The sequence below is a fragment of the Sorex araneus genome, chromosome 1, assembly GCF_027595985.1.
Source record: "Sorex araneus isolate mSorAra2 chromosome 1, mSorAra2.pri, whole genome shotgun sequence".
NCBI classification, from domain to species: domain Eukaryota; kingdom Metazoa; phylum Chordata; class Mammalia; order Eulipotyphla; family Soricidae; genus Sorex; species Sorex araneus.
Genome location: NC_073302.1, coordinates 355116808 through 355137253, shown reverse-complemented (window position 1 = coordinate 355137253; position 20446 = coordinate 355116808). Strand labels below are relative to the sequence as shown.

General features: G+C 37.2%; 1 protein-coding gene across 1 annotated transcript in view; it reads right to left on the bottom strand.

Moving 5' to 3' along the window:
- The window catches only part of CDK13 (cyclin dependent kinase 13), a 103979-nt gene that overhangs the window by 23885 nt on the left and 59648 nt on the right, over positions 1-20446 (bottom strand). The window contains exons 6-7 of the mRNA XM_012932347.2: positions 11231-11420; positions 9562-9618 (exon numbers count right to left, since the gene is read on the bottom strand). Coding sequence (XP_012787801.2) covers positions 9562-9618; positions 11231-11420 — 247 coding nt within the window. The remainder of the gene's footprint in view (positions 1-9561; positions 9619-11230; positions 11421-20446) is intronic.

Here is a 20446-nt window from a genome sequence, read left to right as displayed (position 1 = left end):
TTAAAGCAAAATAACAAGTATCTCCTGTCACAGTCCAGTGACTTCAACTACAACTCATCAAAATAAACTTTCCCTTAGTTAAGACTACAGCCCCAAACATCTGACTACTTTAAAATATCTCAGTGTTTTTACTAGACAACAGTCTGGTCCTTGGATAGCAAGTGTGTTTCGAAACTCTGAATGTCCCTTATTGAGGTCTACATTAAGTTAATTTTTTTTCCAATCTTCAGGTCTCAATTCGATATTACTTCCTCACAAGACAGATCTTTGCTGCCTTTGCTAAAATTCAAACAGTAGCCATCTACCCATACACTTCGTTAGTGATCCAACCATCACTACCTTGTTTGTCTTGTAACATTTGTCAGTTTTAAATTATTTCCTCCATTCCACAGGCTTACTGTAAACCTTCTATTATCACTATATAAATGAATCTGGGATTTTTAATTTCCATTTATCTGTATATCTTTAACATGTAATAGTTATTATCTAGGTCAGTGTCTGGCTTAGGATGAATCAACAGATATACGTCCCCTACTACAGTACAATATACAGTATGCTTTTCCTCATTCCCTCCTCCCCATCTTATTTTCACTTCCTTTTGATGCTTTTCAAGAAAAGTAACTCAGAGAGAGTCAAAATGCAAGAAAAGGATGCAAACTGAATGATTCCTGCGGCAATACAACAAAAACTGCATCAGCAACTGAACTGGCAGCACATTCAGGGTCAGCACTTAGAGCAGATTGGCTTATCAGCAGACCCCGCACGCAGGCAGTGAGTCAAAAGTCAGCTGCAGAGCAAAGTCTCACATCCAAAGCCCAGGGCAGTGCAGCTGTGGGCTGGGTGACAGCAGCCTCTCACATGCTCAAGCAGCCCCTCCCGAGGCACACCTGACTGATCTGCAGGCAGAGAAAGGCACGGCTAGAGTAGAAGTCTGGCACAGTGGAACCTATGTAATGCCAGACTCCAGCTGACATTACATCCGAGAAGCATCCTCGGGTAGGAAACAGACCGAAACTACCCACTGCCCTTACTGCTAGCACTTGCTTGAACAAAGTACTTGGTTAGAGTATTCTACATATGCTTCTTGGGCCAGCTTGTGTCTGGTAACGCAGAGGGCAGCAGACACTGGTAAATGTCAATACCTAACACATATCATATCTATTTAGTGGTACAGGTGCTGCCGGCCACTCCTGTTTAAGAGACAAGATCCATCTGCAGCCCAAGCCCTTTTGGGCATTTACCTGACAGTGACTGTCAGGTGCTGACAACTGTAAACCCTTGGACAGAGCCTTGGTCGTCCTACCTTAGGAATATAGCTGATGCAGTAAGCTTGTGAAGAACAAGGTGAACTTAACATAATAATAATAAAACCACAACAGATGGGCTCAGCTACAAAATGATCGAAATCAAGGAAAATAACTGATATACTTGGTAAGATAGAGGAAACGTCAAAAAAGAGAAGGAAAAAATTAAGCAAATTAAAGAAAATGTAAAAGTTCTAAGGTACTGCATTAAGGGGAATTACATGCACTTGCAGGGGTTCTGAAAGTAAAGAAGAGACGAAAATGGGAGGGAATTTTACGCTAAAAGAAATATAACGAAGACGTTTCTGATCCTAGGATGGAGTAATAAATAATAAACTCAGGTCCTAGAATCTGAAAGAGTTCCAAATAAACCAAATAAAACACTAAAAAACACTGTAATTTAAACAGCCAAAGTCAAGGATTCCTAAGAACAGCAAAAGGAAAACAAAAATTCACATATAAAGAAAGTCTTCTAAGAGTCATGATAATCTATCAAATAAAACCCTACTGACCTAGATGGGAATGGTATGCAACACTGAGTATTGAAACGGCCACCCAAAAAGAAGAAAATCCGCTAGGTCATCACAAATTTAAAGAGGTGACACAAGACTTCTAGACAGGAACAATTAAAGAAGCTACTGAATCATTTCTTCAAGATGTTCTATAAACTGGGGCAAGGGAAAGCATTCAACAGACTACAGCATAAATTCTGTATGCAGGAGGCCCAGATTCCATGCCTGGGACCACATGCTCTTCAGAACTGAGCTGGTAGTCCCTAAGCACTGCTGAGTATTGCCCCAAAATCCAAAAGGGGAAAAAAAAAGTGCTAGGACAGCCATACAAAATAAACTCAAATTAAAAAACCTAATAAAGAAACAGGAGTAAGAAAAATAACTTCAAACTGAAAAAGATACGAAGATAGGGCCAGAGCGGTAACAGTGGGTAAGGTACTTGTCTTGCACACAGCCAACCTGGGTTTGATCCCTGGCACCCCATATGGTCCCCCGAGCACCACTAGGAGTCATCCCCAAGTACAGAATCAGGAGTAAGCCCTAAGCATTATTGGGTGTGCCCCCAAAACCAAACAAACAAAAAATCTACAGAAGTGAAGTCTGAGTATGTGCCTAATAATGTTTTCCACAATCAATTTATAAGCGTTCTAAATGTACAATATAATTGATGTCTTTCAAGTAACCATGCCCATTGTCTTCCCAAGCCATTAATGCAATAGCTTGATTGCCTTTGTTTCTAGATATACAAAGTTAAATCATCTTTCAGAGCACAGTCAAAACGAGTTTACAGTAAGATGTCAAGTACAATTCTTTTAATATTAACTGCGGCCTCCTAGAGAATAATAAGCACAAGGCCTGTAAAACTCTTTATTACTTGATTCTTCTTCCAACCATACTGAAACAATCAGTGCCCAGTGAAGACAGAAATAATAAACACTTATTTTTTGAGATTAAGATCAAACTCAAAGAAATCTCGAAAGAGCAACAAGCTGCAGAGATGCCTCCAAACCCCACAGCAGCCTGAGTCTCACTTGGGCACCACCCGCCCAAGCAGAGGCCGGCAGACAGAAGCCTCCATAACCCACTCGCCGCCATGTTCAAGGCCGGACTCCACAGATGCAGGCTGGGCCTCATATCCAGGGATGTGTCTGTTGAAATACTCAAGTATGCGGGATTTGTGACAGGAATCTCCAGGCTCTCACAGGGTCTGGGATGGGCGACTTCCCCCCATCTCTCTGTTCTTCCAGGAGTCCGGCAGTCATAGCCATGAAATGCCTCTGGAGCCACATAAGCTCACTAACTGGTCACAAACCAGAGACTCATAAATAAATCTCGAAAGAGAACAACAAGTTGCAGAGATGACTCTGGACGCTAAAGTCACCATCCAGTAAAAAATTTAACTCTAGCTGTATCACCCCATTTAAAAGTTTAGAATTCCTGGAGCGTGACATCTCATACTCTACACCACTTATATACCAGGAACAGCACACCATATTGGATGGGATGTCAAGTAAAAGGCAACCAATTTCAATCAAGAAAACATTAACACACAAGGCTTAACCTGTAACAACATATTAGTAATCTCTTACAAAAGGGCTTTAATTGCTCCAGGGTGAAATACAACAATCTTTACACACTTCTTCTAAGGAAATACTTTTTAATCATTTTTAGTGAATTATTTATAACAAGCAATAAAAAATAAATCATTTAGGGTCTGCTATTGGGGCAGGCTTGGGTGGTGGTTGGGAAAATTGGAAATAATAGTAGTGGAAAGGTGTAATGGTGGCGAGATTGGTGTTTGAATAGTGAATGTAATAAATCATCATAAAGAACATTATAAAAGTTAAATCAAATTTAAAAAGAGAGATTGAAACCGGGCTGAAAAAAATAAAATAAAATAAGAGTGTACAGGGGCAGAAAGACACCAAGAACTCCTCAGAAAACTTTCAAGATACTGGTGCAGTAACTATACTTAAAATGTGTTGTTTGTTTTGGGGGCCACACCTGGCAGTGCTTAAGGCCTACTCCTGGCTCTGTAATAAGGGATCACTCCTGGTGGGCTCAGGGGACCATCTGGGTTACCAAGGATTGACATTAAGTCCACCCATTGTACTCTGACCACCTGTCTTAAATGTCTCAAAATAATTTTAAAATAAGCTAGGTTTTAATGAATTAAAACACTAATACTGACTGGAAAACAATGACATATTATTGTTTCATTAAGAAAAACCTTTGATTATAAAAAAATCCTGTAAAAAAGGTTTCATGCCTTTCTTTTACCTTTCATCAAAAACCAATCACTGAGAAAATACACTAAGAAAAGGACTTCATCATAAAAGCAAATTCCAGGGTAGGCAGTTAGCAGAGACTGAGGCCAATTTTAAAACACTCAATACGATACTGTTTATAAGACTATCAAGATTATATTACATGTAAAGATTAAAATGCTATGTTTACAAATGTAAAGACAAAGAAAAAAGCACTAAAGCGATTTTCAAACTAGGACATTAAAATGAAAGTATCATATTTTCATAAAATATAATTAATCGAAGTTAGATAAATGAAAATTTAGACCCCAAAATGAAAAAATTCAAACTACTGTGATAATACATATGCCATCCTTTATTTTAATCTTGTGAATTGGATTAAAAACATAACTATAAACTAAATAATCCCATTTGTTTCATGATTATGTTCTAAACAATAAATTTTGCAATCTACCAAAATACACACAAAATACCATTTAAATAAAAAACAAATCACTAGCTTTAATAAGCTGTTATTCTTAGATAGCTAGGCACTAATGATATCAATGTTTTTAAGCTTTTTATCTTTCTCTTTGCTTTCGTTTCTGGGCCACCCCAGCTGTGCACATGACTTGCTTCTGCTCTGCACTGAGAGATCACTCCTGGGTCAGCCACGGGCCAGGCAAGCACTCTACCTGCTGAACTATTACTCTGGCCCTCTACTGCTTTGCAGAGAACAGTTGGTGGAGGTGTGGGATGGGGAAAAACTGCAGCGCTAGGCACTGAACCAGTCCTCATAAACTGCAAGGCATGTGTTCTCCCATTTGAGACCCATCCTTTTGCCTACTAACTTAGATTGTGATTTGGCTGTTTCTGGGCCACACCTGGGTTAAGTCCCCACGGGGTTCTGGAGACCATGCCATGAAAGCGATAGAACGTAGGGTGCCAGCAAGCAGAGCAGGCTCCAGCACTGTGAGTTATCTATCTGGCACCCAGGTTGAATTTGTTGCAAGTTTAACTTGCAACTGTTTTTAACAATTACAAAATAATTGTATGATCTTGAAAATTTTCATATTCTAAGCTAGCTCTCTATCTTCAAAATAAAGAACATTTACATATACAAGAATTAAATCTATACCACCCATCTCAGAAGGTTGCTGCTCCTTAAATTACTATTTAATATATGATAATGTACATAAATGCTAGTTAACTTTGTTTCTTCGCTGTAAACAAATACATGTTAAAACACTAAAGCAAGCAAGTGGTTTAACTCCTAACCATTCATGGTGGGAGCTATTCAGATCCTCTATATATCAATGGCAATACAGATAAATATAATATACTAAGTAGCACTGTAGCACTGTCATCCGTTGTTCATTGATTTCAAGTGGGCACCAGTAACACCTCCATTGTGAGACTTTGGTATATCAAATACGCCACACGTGGCTTGCCAGGCTCTGCCATGTGAGCAGAATACTCTCAGTAGCTTGCCGGGCTCTCCGAGAGGGACGAAGTAATCAAACCCAGGTCAGCCGCATGTGAGGCAAATGCCCTACCTGCTCCAGTCCAATATACTAAGTACTACATAAAATAATGAAAAATATACATGATACAAAGAAAAATGTAACAAATATTAACAGTGGTATTTGAGAAAATTTCAAAGGACATACAAAGAGTATCAAATAAGAAAAAACAAGTTGTCAGACTAAGGTAATAAGTATAATTCTATACAAAAGAAAACAGCCATGAAGGTTTTCAATTTCAAAGGTTCAATATGTTTAGGGGAATTCAAAGTTTCAACATTATTATTCTCTGGTGGCAGAGATAGGTAGTAAGTAAAACCAACAGAACTCTATAAATGATCTCTATGACTTATGTCTAAACACTTAAAAGTAAATGATAAAAAAAAAAGGAAAAAAAGGGAACAGATGGTGGTAGGGCAATAGGAAGAATCTGTTTAATACAAATTACTTAGTTTATCCAAGTATAAATACCCAGTTAACACATAGGTTTAGAGATCAGCTGTAATATCTCTTGAACTTCAGGTCTGTCTGAATCTGACATCATCTATATTATGTCTCCAAATCAAGTCCTTATTCTAAATCAGCATTATTATGAGTGAGCTTTGTGTTTTATGGCAGTGTTTCTCGATGCTTTTCTGACCATAGTCCACCTCCAACCCTGTCCACCTTCCTTGGCACCTCCCTTGTCCTATGGTTGACTCCTCATTCACTAATTTTCACTGTGGTTCTCGAGGAATATCCTGTGGACTATCAGAAAGCCGTAAAGCCCTTGCTCGGAGAAATGCTATTTTAGGGCATTAAAAAATATGACTTGTTAAAATTCTAGCTTGAGTGAAAAAAATGTACAAATACATAAGAACAGCAGTGAGTGCACAATTTTAATCCTGAATATGATTCACACTGTCCTTAAACCATAGCAAAAATAACATTCTCTCCCACTACCACCAATGGCGTTTTGTTTTTAATGGCAATTTCATAAAACGCCACTAGGTGGCAATATTGCATGTAAAAATGTTTAAAAGTTTTTAATTTGCGATTTTTAACTCCAGAAAGACATGAGAGGGTTTGTGTATAGAAGGAAGAGATAATGGATGGGGGGTGGTTCGTGGTTTTGAGGCCACACCCAAGGTGCTCGGGGGACGACATGGGCTGCAGGGTATGGACTCAGGTTGGGCACATGCAAAGGAAATGCCCTACCTGCTACACTATTGCTGCGGCCTAGGTAGGATATGAGAGACTTTTAAATCCTTTATCTGAAAATTCAGAACGTGATACTGAAAGATTAAACGACTTACCCAAAGTTCTACAACTGATTAAATAGCAATTCCAGGCCACAAAACGAAGTTTCTTACGACAACATGTTTTATATTTCTGTGAAATAAGCTACAAGACTTTAGCCGATATGAAAAGCACATATTTTCTGATATGGAGCCGTTGTATAACGGAGGATTCCCATCATTTGGAAACAGAACAGAGTAATGAATTGGTAAAATTTAAGAAAAATTACAGCTGGAAACTTCTAGGAGAAAAAACAATTTAAAAAAAAATTAAAAATTAAAAATTAAAAATTAAAAAGGGGCTGGAGCGATAGCACAGCGGGTAGGGCGTTTGCCTTGCACGCGGCCGACCCGGGTTCTAATCCCAGCATCCCATATGGTCCCCTGAGCACCGCCAGGAGTAATTCCTGAGTGTAGAACCAGGAGTAACCCCTGTGCATCGCCGGGTGTGACCCAGAAAGCAAAAAAAAAAAAAAAAAAAACAATTTAAAAAAAAAGATACAGAGGGCTGTTGTGTACAAGGAGCTAGCTTTGCATATAGAGGAGCTGGATTTGAACCCTGGGACTACATATGTTCCCCAAAGCTTGCCAGGAGTAATCCGTGAGCACAGAGCAACAGTACTACACTAATTATTGCAGAAGTGGCCCAAAAACAAAACAAAAAACAAAGACACTGAAGGTCAGAGAGATATTACATGTTTTACAGCACCTGACTTGCATGTAGCTCAGTCTGTTCAATTCCCAGCACCATATGATTTGTGAGCACTGCCAAGAGCAACCCCAGAGTACAAACTTGGAAGTTGTCTGCGCAAACGGTCATGTGCCTCCCAAAACCCAAACTCACCAAAAAAAGATACTGAAAACTGAGTCAGTGATGAAGATATGGGGTCAAATTTTCTGTTCTTGTATTCTATATATCCTAAATACCAAATGGTTTTTTTTGGGGGGAGGAGCAGCCACAATCAGCTGTGCTTGGCACTCAGGAATCAATCACACCTGGTGCTGCTCAAGGGACCATATGGGATGCTGGGGGATCAAACCCAGGTTAGCTGGTACAAGGCCAGCGCCTAACGCCTGACTCCTAACTCCTCCCTCCCTCCTTCCCTCTTGTCCCCTCAATGCCAAATGTGACAAAAAAGCAATATTGATCTTTAACTAAGAAAATGATTATTCAAGTTTAAAGTAATTAGATTACTGCTGGCAGTGCTCAGGGGGTCCATATGGAATACTTAGAATCGAACCTGAGTACACACTGAACTATCTCTCTGGTCCCTTTTCTACAGAGTAGAACTATATTAAACACTCATCTTCACTTGCTACATGTTAGATACAACTCGATCCACTTTCCCTTAAACTCAAAAAATACATAGTCAAAGCCAAAAGAGTAAGAGAAAAAAGTATATGATCCCTATACAGTGATAAGCTTAAATGTACTCAAGGTGGAAACCAAGCCTTTTAATAATTCCTTGGAGAATTCAGTTGTTCTATTTGTAATAGCCAATAATTAGAAAATACTTCAAAGTGACTTAAGATTTGGATATATTTGGTATGTTACGATAAAGGTTGTAGTAAAGAAATACAAATAACAAATTAATTGCTAGATGTTTATTTCAAGCTCTAGAAAACTTTAATATAGTATTCTGAGCAGGTAGATTTTAATATGTAAGAAATCAGCATGTTATCAAATTTTACTTAATACATATATTGTAGGGACCGGAGCGATAGCAACAGCAGGTATGGTGTTTGCCTTGCATGAGGCTGATCTGGGTACAATTCCTCTGTCCCTCTCGGAGAGCCTGGCAAGCTACCGAGAGTATCCTGCCCACATGGCAGAGCTTGGAAAGCTACCCGTGGCATATTCGATATGCCAAAAACAGTAACAAGTCTCACAATGGAGACATAACTGGTGCCCGCTCAAGCAAATCGATGAACAGGATGACAGTGCTACAGTGCTACATATCATCCACTAAATTAAGCATAGTTCTTTAATTCTAAATAAATTTGAATTAATTTTTTTCAAACTATTTGCATTTGAAAATGGTACATTTTAATAAAAGAAATAAATTTTAACGGATATAATACTTATTTACGCCACAAAGTGATAGTTTTTAATCACAATTTGATTAAGCAGAAAAGGTACCTGAAGATGCAAAGTGACAGGATTTTACATTTCCTACTCTTCTAAACTCAAAATTATCATCACTTTGGCAGATCAATGGAAACAATGACTCAGTGAACACACCACAACTCTATCACTCCACTGAAATTCAACATTCCATTTCAAAAAGAAAAAAGGAAAAGTCCATGCTAATAATTAAAACAAAGTCCATTAGTTGAACAAAATTTTATGAAAAGCATATACACTGGATTTTTTCACTAATCACAAGAAGTATGAACATCTTAATGTCTAGATCTAAATTAGAAATCTAGCATGAATCCTGAAAAAATTCCTAAAACTTGTTACATTAAAAATGACATGTTTTAAGTTATTGCATGTACTTCTAAGAGTTAAAAAAAATACCTCTAAATTCAAGGGAATAGATACAGAAAATTTTGTAGTCAAACTGATAATAAATTTCATTATCTTTTTAAGTTAAAAGGAAAATCCCCTTTTAAAAAAATAGCTGTTGAAACACGTCTAGAGTAGCATCTAAAACAGGTATCTATTGTCTACAGTATTATTTTTAAAATACTCTTACCTCTCTTCTGAGCTATACAATCGAGCAAGTCCAAAATCTGCAAGTTTTATCTGCCCTCTGATGAAAGACAAAAAAATTATATCAACAAAAAATAGTTACAGTAAATTGATTATACCCATTCATATTCAATTACTAACTGAATTGATTATGCCTATTTATGTTTAATTATTAAAGATAAATCAAAATAATTTTGATTCAAAGGCCTATGGGGGAGAAGGCAACTAGACATATTCACCAGCAGGTAACACAAAAAGTCAGAACTTGTTTTTGGATCCTTCTAATACATACCATTTCTACTTCAAAAACTAACGTGGCAATTACCACTAGTTTTATTCTAGCATAACAGATGCAAAGTGACAGGTTTAGAATGCTTAGAACAGCATTTCTCAAAAGAAATGAAATAACCCTTCTACTAAACGAGAAGTAGACAAGTAACATGTCCAAAGTTATGCTCAAAATCATACGGTCAAAATTTTTCTTATTCTTCAAGATGATAGGCATAGAAAACTACTTCTACCAACCAAAATTACAACCAGGTATACCTCATTTAGACTAATAGACCAATTATAAAAGAATTTTCAGACTTCATGACATGTTCTAGTAAAACGTGTAGACTTGAAATACAAATGCATGTATGTATGTATAAACATACTTCAAAAATTCATCTTAAAAACTCTGCGGTTGTACTGCTGTGGACATCGGCTTTCGATCCCTCAAGACCCCCAGGCACACACACAAAAAACTATAATAAGGGCCAGAAAGATAATTCAAAGGGTTGGAGCACATGGTTTGCATACAGAAAACCTGGATGATCTAACCTGACACCATATGGTTTCTGACACACTGCTGGAAAAAAAAAAAACCCCTAGCATTGAGGTGGGAGTATCACTAACTGCTGCTGATAGCCCCAAAAACCAAACAGAAAAGCAAATCATGACTGTTTAAGCATCAAAAACAAATGTGCAATTTAACAAAGGGGACCAGAATAATAAATCTATGGCTATTCACATTTAAATTTAAAAAAACCCACACATATAGGGCATGGAGAGATAGTACAACAAATCAGGAGCTTGCCTTGAGCAAAGCTGAATAGGGTTCCATTCCCGGCACTCCATATCCGCCCACCCCCAGCCCATCATGAGTGATCCCTGGGCCCAGAGAAAGGAGTAAGCCCTGAGCATCATAGGGTGTGGCCCAAAAGCCAAATAAAGCATTAACCAAAAAAATCATATATATTCTTAACATTAACTGAAATCATGTTATCAATACAAGACCCACCACAGTACTTTTAAGAATAAAAATACATATTATTTTGGGTGATACAAATCTATTACTGGAAGATAAAACACACAACTTCAGACCTCACCCAAACATTAATGATGTTGGCTGGGTTAAAATAACTTGAGCAATGAGATAAATCTTAAATACATTGGAGAGGGTGTGTGGGCTGGGGGCACACAAACTGTGCACGGAGTTCAGGGGTCACTCGGGCGGGCCTTGGGGAGGGTGTGTAGTACAGCGATAGAAACCTGGACTCACTGTGTTTAAGGCAAATACTTGATGCACTGTACTAACTCTCATCAGACTCACAAACTTTAAAAATCTACACAGAATTATGGCATATACTATTTAATATTCATTTAAAAATAGATATCAAATTCATACATACCTATTATTTAGAAGAATATTTGAACATTTAATATCTCTATGTAAAAAGTTCTTCTTATGACAGTAATCCAGACCTTCCATGAGCTGTCTCATAAAGGATTTTATGTGATTTTCATTAAAATGAACCAAGCCTGATTCCAGAAGTCCCATCAGATCATGGTCCATATATTCAAAAACCAGATAAAATGCACCTATGAACAAGAGTAATACATTGAACATGACTATTCATAAACCTCTCCTTTAGGTCAAGTTTTTAAAAAGAAAATACTAGGGAAAAAAATTATCCTTAAAGAGAATTGCTACTGTCACTTCAAACTTTACTGAGAAATACCTAAATAGTCTAACTTAACAATTAAAAAGAACAAAACTGCTAATAGAATTTAATAAAGTGAAGCTCAATGCACCCTTAAGAAAGCATCTGAAGTTCACAATTGACTCCTAATTTAAAATAGCTGACATGAGAGATCTCATGTAAACTTGCAACAGAAGTATTCTTTTAAAATATTGATGGTCCCTCTCTGAAACCAGCAACTAATGTCATACTAAATTGCCAGGTGGGATAGACAAGTGTCTTACTGAAATTAAGAATTCTGAAAGTAAATAAGTTAAATTAAAGACAAAATATAAACACTGAAAGACATTATATGAGTGCATCTATGATAGGGTTGAAAAAAAAGCAAAATACAGAAGACCTTCATACCACATCACAATTCATTAAAAAACAAAATCACTGCACAGATGAAAAAAATTGAAAGTGCATTGTGGGGTGGCACTGAAACTTCGGTGGTAGATACAGTGAGTCTTATAGACTGGGAGGAGTATAAAACTGCATTCCTAAATTGACAGCATATTAGCCCATGATAAATCAAGAAAAGAGAAAAAATTTCAGTAGTAATAAACTTTAACAATTATACAAACTCATTAATATCAAAATCCTTTAAAGAAATGTCAATAAAAAAGTTTGTTTTCCCCTTGTTATGATAATGTAGTTATTTCTGTCTTTTATATTAATACATTTTAGTGTATTATATATTGATGGGCTTTGCAAAGATTTAAGGATGAAAATCATTTTCACTAAAAACAATGAAAACTTGAAGTATTAAGTAAATGAAACAAAACAAAACAAGAAATAAAAAAGAACCCAAAATCCTGAATTATAGTACATCTATTCCATACCACACACTTGAAAAAACACTGTTGAGATATAGTATTGATGTGAAGATGTATTGATAATGTTGAACTAAAGTAACTATCAACTACTGATATATCTCACTACCCTAAGGGAATTATGATATTTAAGTACTATCCACAAGGTTTAACATAGACAAAGTATTTAGAGCTGCACACAGCTACTTAACACCTGAAATGTGGCTGATTCAAACGTGCCAGAAATATAAAATATACAGTACATTTTAAAGACAGAATAATAAAAAATATAAAAACATCTCAATAACACCCTTTACTGAAGAAGTTACTATGTACTAAAAAGTTCTATTAGATATATTGGATTAATAAAAACTACTATTAAGACTGATTTTAATAAGGCTATTTAATTTTAAATTAAAATATAACAAACTACTTTCTACTTCTACTAGATAGCATGAATTCAGAAGTTTAACAATTGAAATAGGAGAGCTAAAGCCCTCTAGACAAAGAACATGATTTTTCTGAAGACATTCAATTAAAGAAAACTTTAAAAATAGGAACAAAATATAGAAAAACAGCATAAATATATTACAGTTATTAACATAAGTACCAGGTTAAAAATAAGACAACTCCGAAATGCTAAATATGATGATAATGTCCATGTTCCCAGTTAATACATAAGACACAAGTTAAATTATTAAAAACAATTTTTCTTAGGGCTGTAGGGTACAGCTGCTAAGGTGCTTGCCTTGCATGCAGCTGACCTTAGTTCAACCCCAGCATCACCAGGAGTAATCCCTGAACATCGTCAAGTGCCCCCCCCACCAAAAAAAAAAAAAAAAAAAAACTAAAAATAAAATTTGGGGGCTGGAGACATAGTACAGGGGTAAGGAGCTTGCCTTGCATGCGGCCGACCCTGGTTCGATCCCCGGCATTGCATATGGTCCCATGAGCACCGCCTGGAGTGAACCCTGAGCACAGAACCAGGAGTAAGCCCTGAGTACCACCAAGCGTGACCCAACCCACCCACCAAATTAAAAAAAAAAAGTCACTTTTTCTCCTACAATTAAGCAAGTTGATGTTATATTCACAAGTAAAAGTAATTAGTAATATCAACAAGAATATGCAATAAAGGGAGTGTTGTATATTAATGTCTAAAGTTGTAAAAATTTCTATAATCAAAAAATGTGATACCAACAATTAAACAAATCAGAAATCAAGCTAAACAGAAATGAAGAAACATACTCAAATACATAAAGAACTTTAACAAATGAAAAGATGGTATATCAATTTAGTGGGAATAAAGAAATGTGTTTGAAAGCATACTGGACCTATAGTAGATCAAACTGATCTGTTCTAGGACAAAATCCAAATAAAAAGTTGCTTTTTATTTTTATCTTTTATTCGGGGGCTTTTATTTTTTTTTTATTTGGTGGTGCCCAGAAACTATAGCCTAGTGTGGTACAAGTAAGAAACAAGGCGAGCACTACATTCTCAGGACCACGTCTCTGGTTTCTGAAAATATTTTTTTTAATTAAAACTATTTTGAATATGCTCTATTCTACATTTTTGAATGTGGAACGGTGCTAATGTTTTCTATAATTAAAATGCAACATTAGGGCCAGGGAGATAGATATTACTGTGGGTAGGGCATTTGCCTTGCTTGTGTCCGACCAGATTCAATCCCTGGCACCCCATATCCCTGGCCATCTGCCTTGCACTCTGCTCAGGAATCGTCCCTAGGCAGAATCAGGAGCAAGGACAAAAACAAACCCAAAAACCCAAATCATTAAACCAAAGAAGATCTTGTGTTTTTTTTAAAGCAGTGCTTAAATTTGAAAACTGCTAAAACTAAACGCAGAATAAACTTGCTGCATAAAATATCTATGCTGCAAAATATATATCCATGTTGAGCATATTTTAAGGACAGAAAAGCTTTATTATTGAGATTAGCATATTCAAATTGCCATATATACACTGAAAAGTGACACCTAGAGCATGTTAAAATCAGGAAAGGGAACACCAAGAAAGTTTCTTTTCTGTCCTCTTTAAACAATCTGAACCTTGGACTGGGTCCAAACTGCCAAGATTCTAAAAGGCCAAATGCAGTTATGAACATTCTATTTAATGTGATTAACTACCATAACTAGGTTTAAAAAAAAACAACACTATTTCTTTAATCTTACTTTCTTGGAAAAGCCAGGATAAGCCAGAAAAGCTCGTCACCATGCTGTCCAGAGAGAAGAGTAATTCTGCAAAAGCTCAAACACAGAGCTGACACCTGTTGTCTACAGTGTGACCATGACCAAGTATTATCTATCTACCTGAGGGCCACCTCATGAGTCGGGTTTCTGACCCTGGTGAGGTTTTCCAGTTACAACACTCCCAAATCAACGTTGCTGCAATTTCACGAGAGAAGTCACGAGACAAAAGTAACCAGCCTGCATGGGTGTTCCTAAATCCCTGTGCACAGAAACTACGAGACAGCAACCTCCAGTGAGGGCAACTGCCAAGGAACTGAACTCTTAGCACAAAAAGAATCTACATCAAATTACAATTTATAGTAACATAAGAACCAGAACAAGCTAAACACCACTAAAATGAAGTGAAGGGTTTAGCCAAATCCAAATGCAGCCTACCCAATCTTCAATAAATAAACAGAATAAAAGCTTTAAAAATCAAGGAGATACCATAAACTACAGCAGATTTGAGAAGTACAGATTTTGAATCATGTATATTAAAACAAAGCCAATTGTTTTTTAAAAAGCTTTTTTTTTTTGGAAAACTGAGTAAGTATCAATATGAATTATTAGATGGTATTACAAGTGATGACCAGTGTTGTTAGCTACAAGGTCACCTGTCTTTACTGTTGGCAGGGGCATTGTTGCCAAGCAGTGCTCAAGAGGATGAGTAGTCTGAAACCCAGCTGGTGTTCAATACCAGAGGGCCTGGGGATGACCGGAGTCTCCTGAGAACTGCTGGAGACCTCCAGGGCTGTACCTGGTGATGCTCAGACAACCATGTGGTGCTGGGAGTCAAACCTATCTAAGGAGCATGCCAAGTGTGTGCCCTTATGGCTGCACTGTCTCCAGTCCTGGCCTTTTTTTTTTTTCCCAAACATGTTCACAACTTCATTACAAATTATCATCATCATCATCATCATCATTTTCATCCCGTTAATCAACAACTTGCTCGAGTGGGCACCAATAACGTCTCCATGCATCCTAGCCCTGAGATTTAGCAGCCTCTCTTTACTCATTCTTACCAGCGATGCCGCATTGGAGGCTCTTTTCAGGGTAAGGGGAATGACACCCATCATTGTTACTGAATTTGGCATATTGAATACGCCACAAAGAGCTTACCAGTCTCTGCAGATTATAAATTATAGACAAGGAATGATGCTTACAATATACCTAGGATAATGATTCACTTTAAAAATAGGCTATATGTGATGGACCGATAGTATAGCTGGTAAAGCACGTAGTTGCCATGTACGTGCCCAACTATGAAATGTGAAAAGATAGTGACATGGAGTCATTTTAAGGTTTTTCTTTGCATGTTTGTGTGTGCTACACTCAGTTTGGTGCTGAGTGTGACTGTGTGTGGCTGTGTTTCCGTGGAGCTCAGATGTAACTGTTGTGTCCCGTGTCCACCTGGGAAGTGATGAGAGGCTACTCACTCTTGTTGCTCCATGTGTGGGGGAGGGGAGGGGGTAATAGGAAGAGGGGCACACTCAGGAGTGCTCAGGGCCTACTCCCAACTTCGTGCTCCTTCAGGGGTCTAACTAAGCAGGATAGAACCCAGGCTCCTGCATGCAAAAGATGCACACTGTCAATCCACTGAGCTATTTCTTCATGTTTTCTCTACTCAGGTTTGAGTATTTCAGAAATAAATTTAATGTATAAAACAAACTGAAAGAGAAGCAATTTCTGAAGGCTTTTATTCTCTCTAGACTTAAAAATGTATTCAAATTTGACCTTTTTCAAATGTTATATATTTAAGGAATTTGTTATTTAGTTTTTGGTTTGGGGGCAACTTCTTGCTGTGCTCAGGAGTTACCCCACTCTTGGCTCTGGGCTCAGGGTCAGAAGACTAGATGGGGGGAAGAGACTGAGCTGGGGCCAGTCTCCTGCAGGAAGTGCTTCATCCTCCCCTCTACCTCTCCAACCCTACTGTGAAAGTAGTTCAAAGCAATGCTTTGATAGTTCCTGAAATCTCTTTACTAGGTACTGAATTGCCTTTAAGAAAAGTTTTTCTGAGCATGGGGCCAACCTGGATTCGATGCGTAGCACCATATAAGGCGTCCTGACCTTATTATTGGGAATAATCCCTTAGCACAGCCCAGGAGGAAGTCCTGAGCACTGCTGGGTGAACCCTGCCAAGAAAAAACTTTCTACAGCTTAGTATTTTTTATGTTTATGTTGTTTTTAAGCACTAGTGACTTACTGTATAACATTTATAAATATAACATGCCTAGTAAAACATTTAGTAGAAAATTATATACAAACTATAAAAGAAATCTACCTACTATCAAATTTCTGAGAACAGCTTGTGTAAGCATAGATTTTTACTTCATTTTTAAGATAGCATTATCAAACGTTTCGACAAATATAATAAAGTATATTATAAACTGTGCTTAAGAAACAAATAAGGAAAAGACAACCAATCTGAAGAAAGGACTTCACAAAGAATGCATATAGAAAAACAAAAAGTTAAGCAAACAGAAGATGCTCCATTTCCTGACTAGTAATCAGGAAATTCTATCCTAAGAACAACAATGAGAGAGCAGTCAACCAGATTTACATTATCAAATGATATTCAAATTCATACACTGCTAAATTATTTTGCAAAGTAATCAACTACAAGTACAAATATTTTCTTATCTAAGATATCCAACCTACATGGAGTACAAAGGAAATAACAGCAACAATATGCAAATACACACATGTATTTCTAGCAGTACTATTAATAACGGGAAAGAGTGGTAGAAATTGAGTATCCACCAGGACAGAAATGATGAAATAAACCTGATGTGGCCATACTGTGGCATATTATGAAGTAGTGCAAAAGAAATCCTATGACCTCAATATATATTATATTTTTCAATACAAAAACTGTAACAGAGTAAGAAAATAATTATTACTAGGAACTTATGATTTCTGGTTAGCATGTGAAGAGTTAGAAGCTCTATACCCATTCTCTCAAGATAAGAGAACTCAAAACCATCAAGTCTTCTTATAGAATTTAGGTCACAGAATAAACTGCTAATCCTAAATTGATATGAGACCCAAGTATATAGAGTACCATAGCCCACTAGAGCTAAAAAACAAACTCCATAGGAAATGTTACCCCAAAAAGTCTAATACAACTGATATCATATATTGGAAGCTCAGTCTTTCTGACCCTCTCAGATCCTTTTTAAGAATAAATTTCCAGACCAGAAGACAATAGGAACAAAGGAAAGAATTTTAGCTTCTCACAAAGTTCAGCAAAAAAGTAAACACAGTCTAAGCATTAGCTGGACAAATATAAATGCCAATCCCAGGGAAAATAGCGCCTCAACAAATCCCTGACATGATTCACAAAAATTAACTCCAAATGGGTCACTGAGCTATAATATTAAATCATAAAACTCTCAGAAGATAACACCTGGAATGGGGGTGGGATCCATATTAACTATGGGTTTTAGAAAGGGTTCTATAAAACAATTTTTTCTTTTTGGGTCACACCAGGTATGCACAGGCGTCACTTCTGGCTCTGCACTCAGGAATTACCCCTGGCGGTGCTCAAGGGACCATATGGGATGCTGGGAATTGAACCCGGGTCAGCCTCGTGCAAGGCTAACGCCTTACCCGCTGTGCTATCACTCCAGCCCCCAAGCAATTAACTTTATAGACAAAAGAACAAAACCACAATCTGTGTATGAAGAAATGGCCTTATTATGAAAGAAAAAAGAAAGTTGGATCTTATTAAAATAAAAACTTCAGCTCTGCAAAGACACCATTAGAAGAATGAAAAGACAAGTCAAAGACTGAGAAAAAAATCTTTGTAAACTGTATATCCATTAAAGGACAAAGACGTCTTAAAATTCAGCAATGAGGGGCTAGAGCAATAGTACAGTGGGTAGGGTCTTTGCGTTGCACGCAGATGACCCAGGTTTTTAGTTCAGAGAAACTAAATTTTAAAAAAAAAAAAGGGAATTTATAGCTAAAAGTCTAAGAAATATATATGATTTTAAATTCAGTAAAATCTGATCACAGTAAGTTCTATCCATATATGCAAAGCAATAAAGGAGTTTTCACACACCTCTTGGTGTGGCCATATCCCCCAAATAAATTAATAGACAAGAAGAGAACACAACATTATATAACTAATCAGCTATTGAGGGCCAGGGAAGCATCTCAAAGAGCTAGAGTGCAGACCTTGCAAACTGGAGCCCTGCGTGCGATCCCAAGCAATATATGGTCCCCTGAACAGCACAAAGTCTGGCGCAATACATACAGCCACACAGAGGAGTAAGACTGTGACTCACGACACCTGTCTCGCAAGCTTATGGTGAGGGGTTAAAATGCTCAGTGTCCTCATGCTCCACACATGATCTTGCCCGCTCTGCTGTTTGAGCCTGCAGTCTGTGCTCCCTTCTGCGAACAAAGGGCTCACTAGCCTACAATATGTAAGTGTGCTTAAGTACCAAGTACCACAAAGAATATGACCTCCAACGAGCACCACAACTAATAAGATGTGCACACACAATGGCCAGAAGTGTGGCCCCTGGCAAACACATGTTTGAGCACTGCAGTGGCCCTAGCAAAAATTACAGCTGTGTGCCTCAAAACAAGAGTATGACCTTCACCTAGTGAACACATATATGAGCACCACAACGGAGTAAAAATCTAAGAAGCAGAACATGCAGCTGGGTCATGACAATATTAACAATCATGAAGGAAAAGGGGAGAATAAAAATAATAGCAGCAATATTAAAAATAGTTACTTTTAAAATATATATAGCAAGAAAACAGAAGGCACCAAGAAAACAATGAATATACTAGTACACTAATTTAAGCGAGATGGAATTAAAATTTCCTTTCACTACTAATTTTAAAACGTTTTCACTTGTGACCAAAACTACAAAAAGATGAAATCAAAGCCAGCACAACTTATAATCAATTCAAGAAGATATTAAGGACCAGTTTCAATTATCCATTCTAGAAATGATCCTTACTAATTGAAATGTTACTAGTGTAAGGGTAAAAAAATCAGTAAAGCAGACATAAGGAAAAGGGATGGTGCAGATGAATCAAAAAACTCCAACTTTTCATTTTCAAAGCCTAATTGAAACTATTTAAACTATTATAACTTCTTTGTACTAAGTCCATTGTTTTAGATTTTTTCCCCCTTTATAATTTATTTTATTCAACAAAAAAGTCAACAAAACTTTATTAAGAAAAAAAAAACATGAGGAAGAGCTGCTGTCATCATGATAAGGCAGCACTGCACTCAGGTAAGAAAGTCTATTATGATAATTTAATTGATAAGTGTTAAAATATTACAAAAGTAACTAGGGTATCAGGGAGAAACGTTTAAGCTAAGATTTAAAGCAGGTCCAGGAACAAGCGGGCTGACAGGCAAAGAACGTGACCAGGTACAACTAGATGGCACATTTGTCTGTTCACTTAAGGTAGATGTCCCACAAGGCACAGACTCAATTTTTTTCTGAAAATGGGGCAGTAGACCCCATTTAGAAACCTGTGTGGCCAGTGGGAAGATGGGGTAGGGGCAAGGGAGTAATCAAACTTTGGCCTCCCACCCTAGATCTCCTTGGGCCGATACTATTCTAAGGAAAGGTAGAAGTTATGACTTCATTCCTTACACTGTCCTATTTTTGGTCCCAACCTAACTTTTCAGTAACTTCTCCTTCCCTCTTCATTGTCTCCTTTTCTATACATATTCCAATTTAACCAGCATATTCAACAGAAACTGACATCTATGAGCCTAACTGGCATTTTCTCTGTGAGAGCAAACTCTAGTACCACACATCAACTCATTCAAGATGTACAATTTTCATCACCTC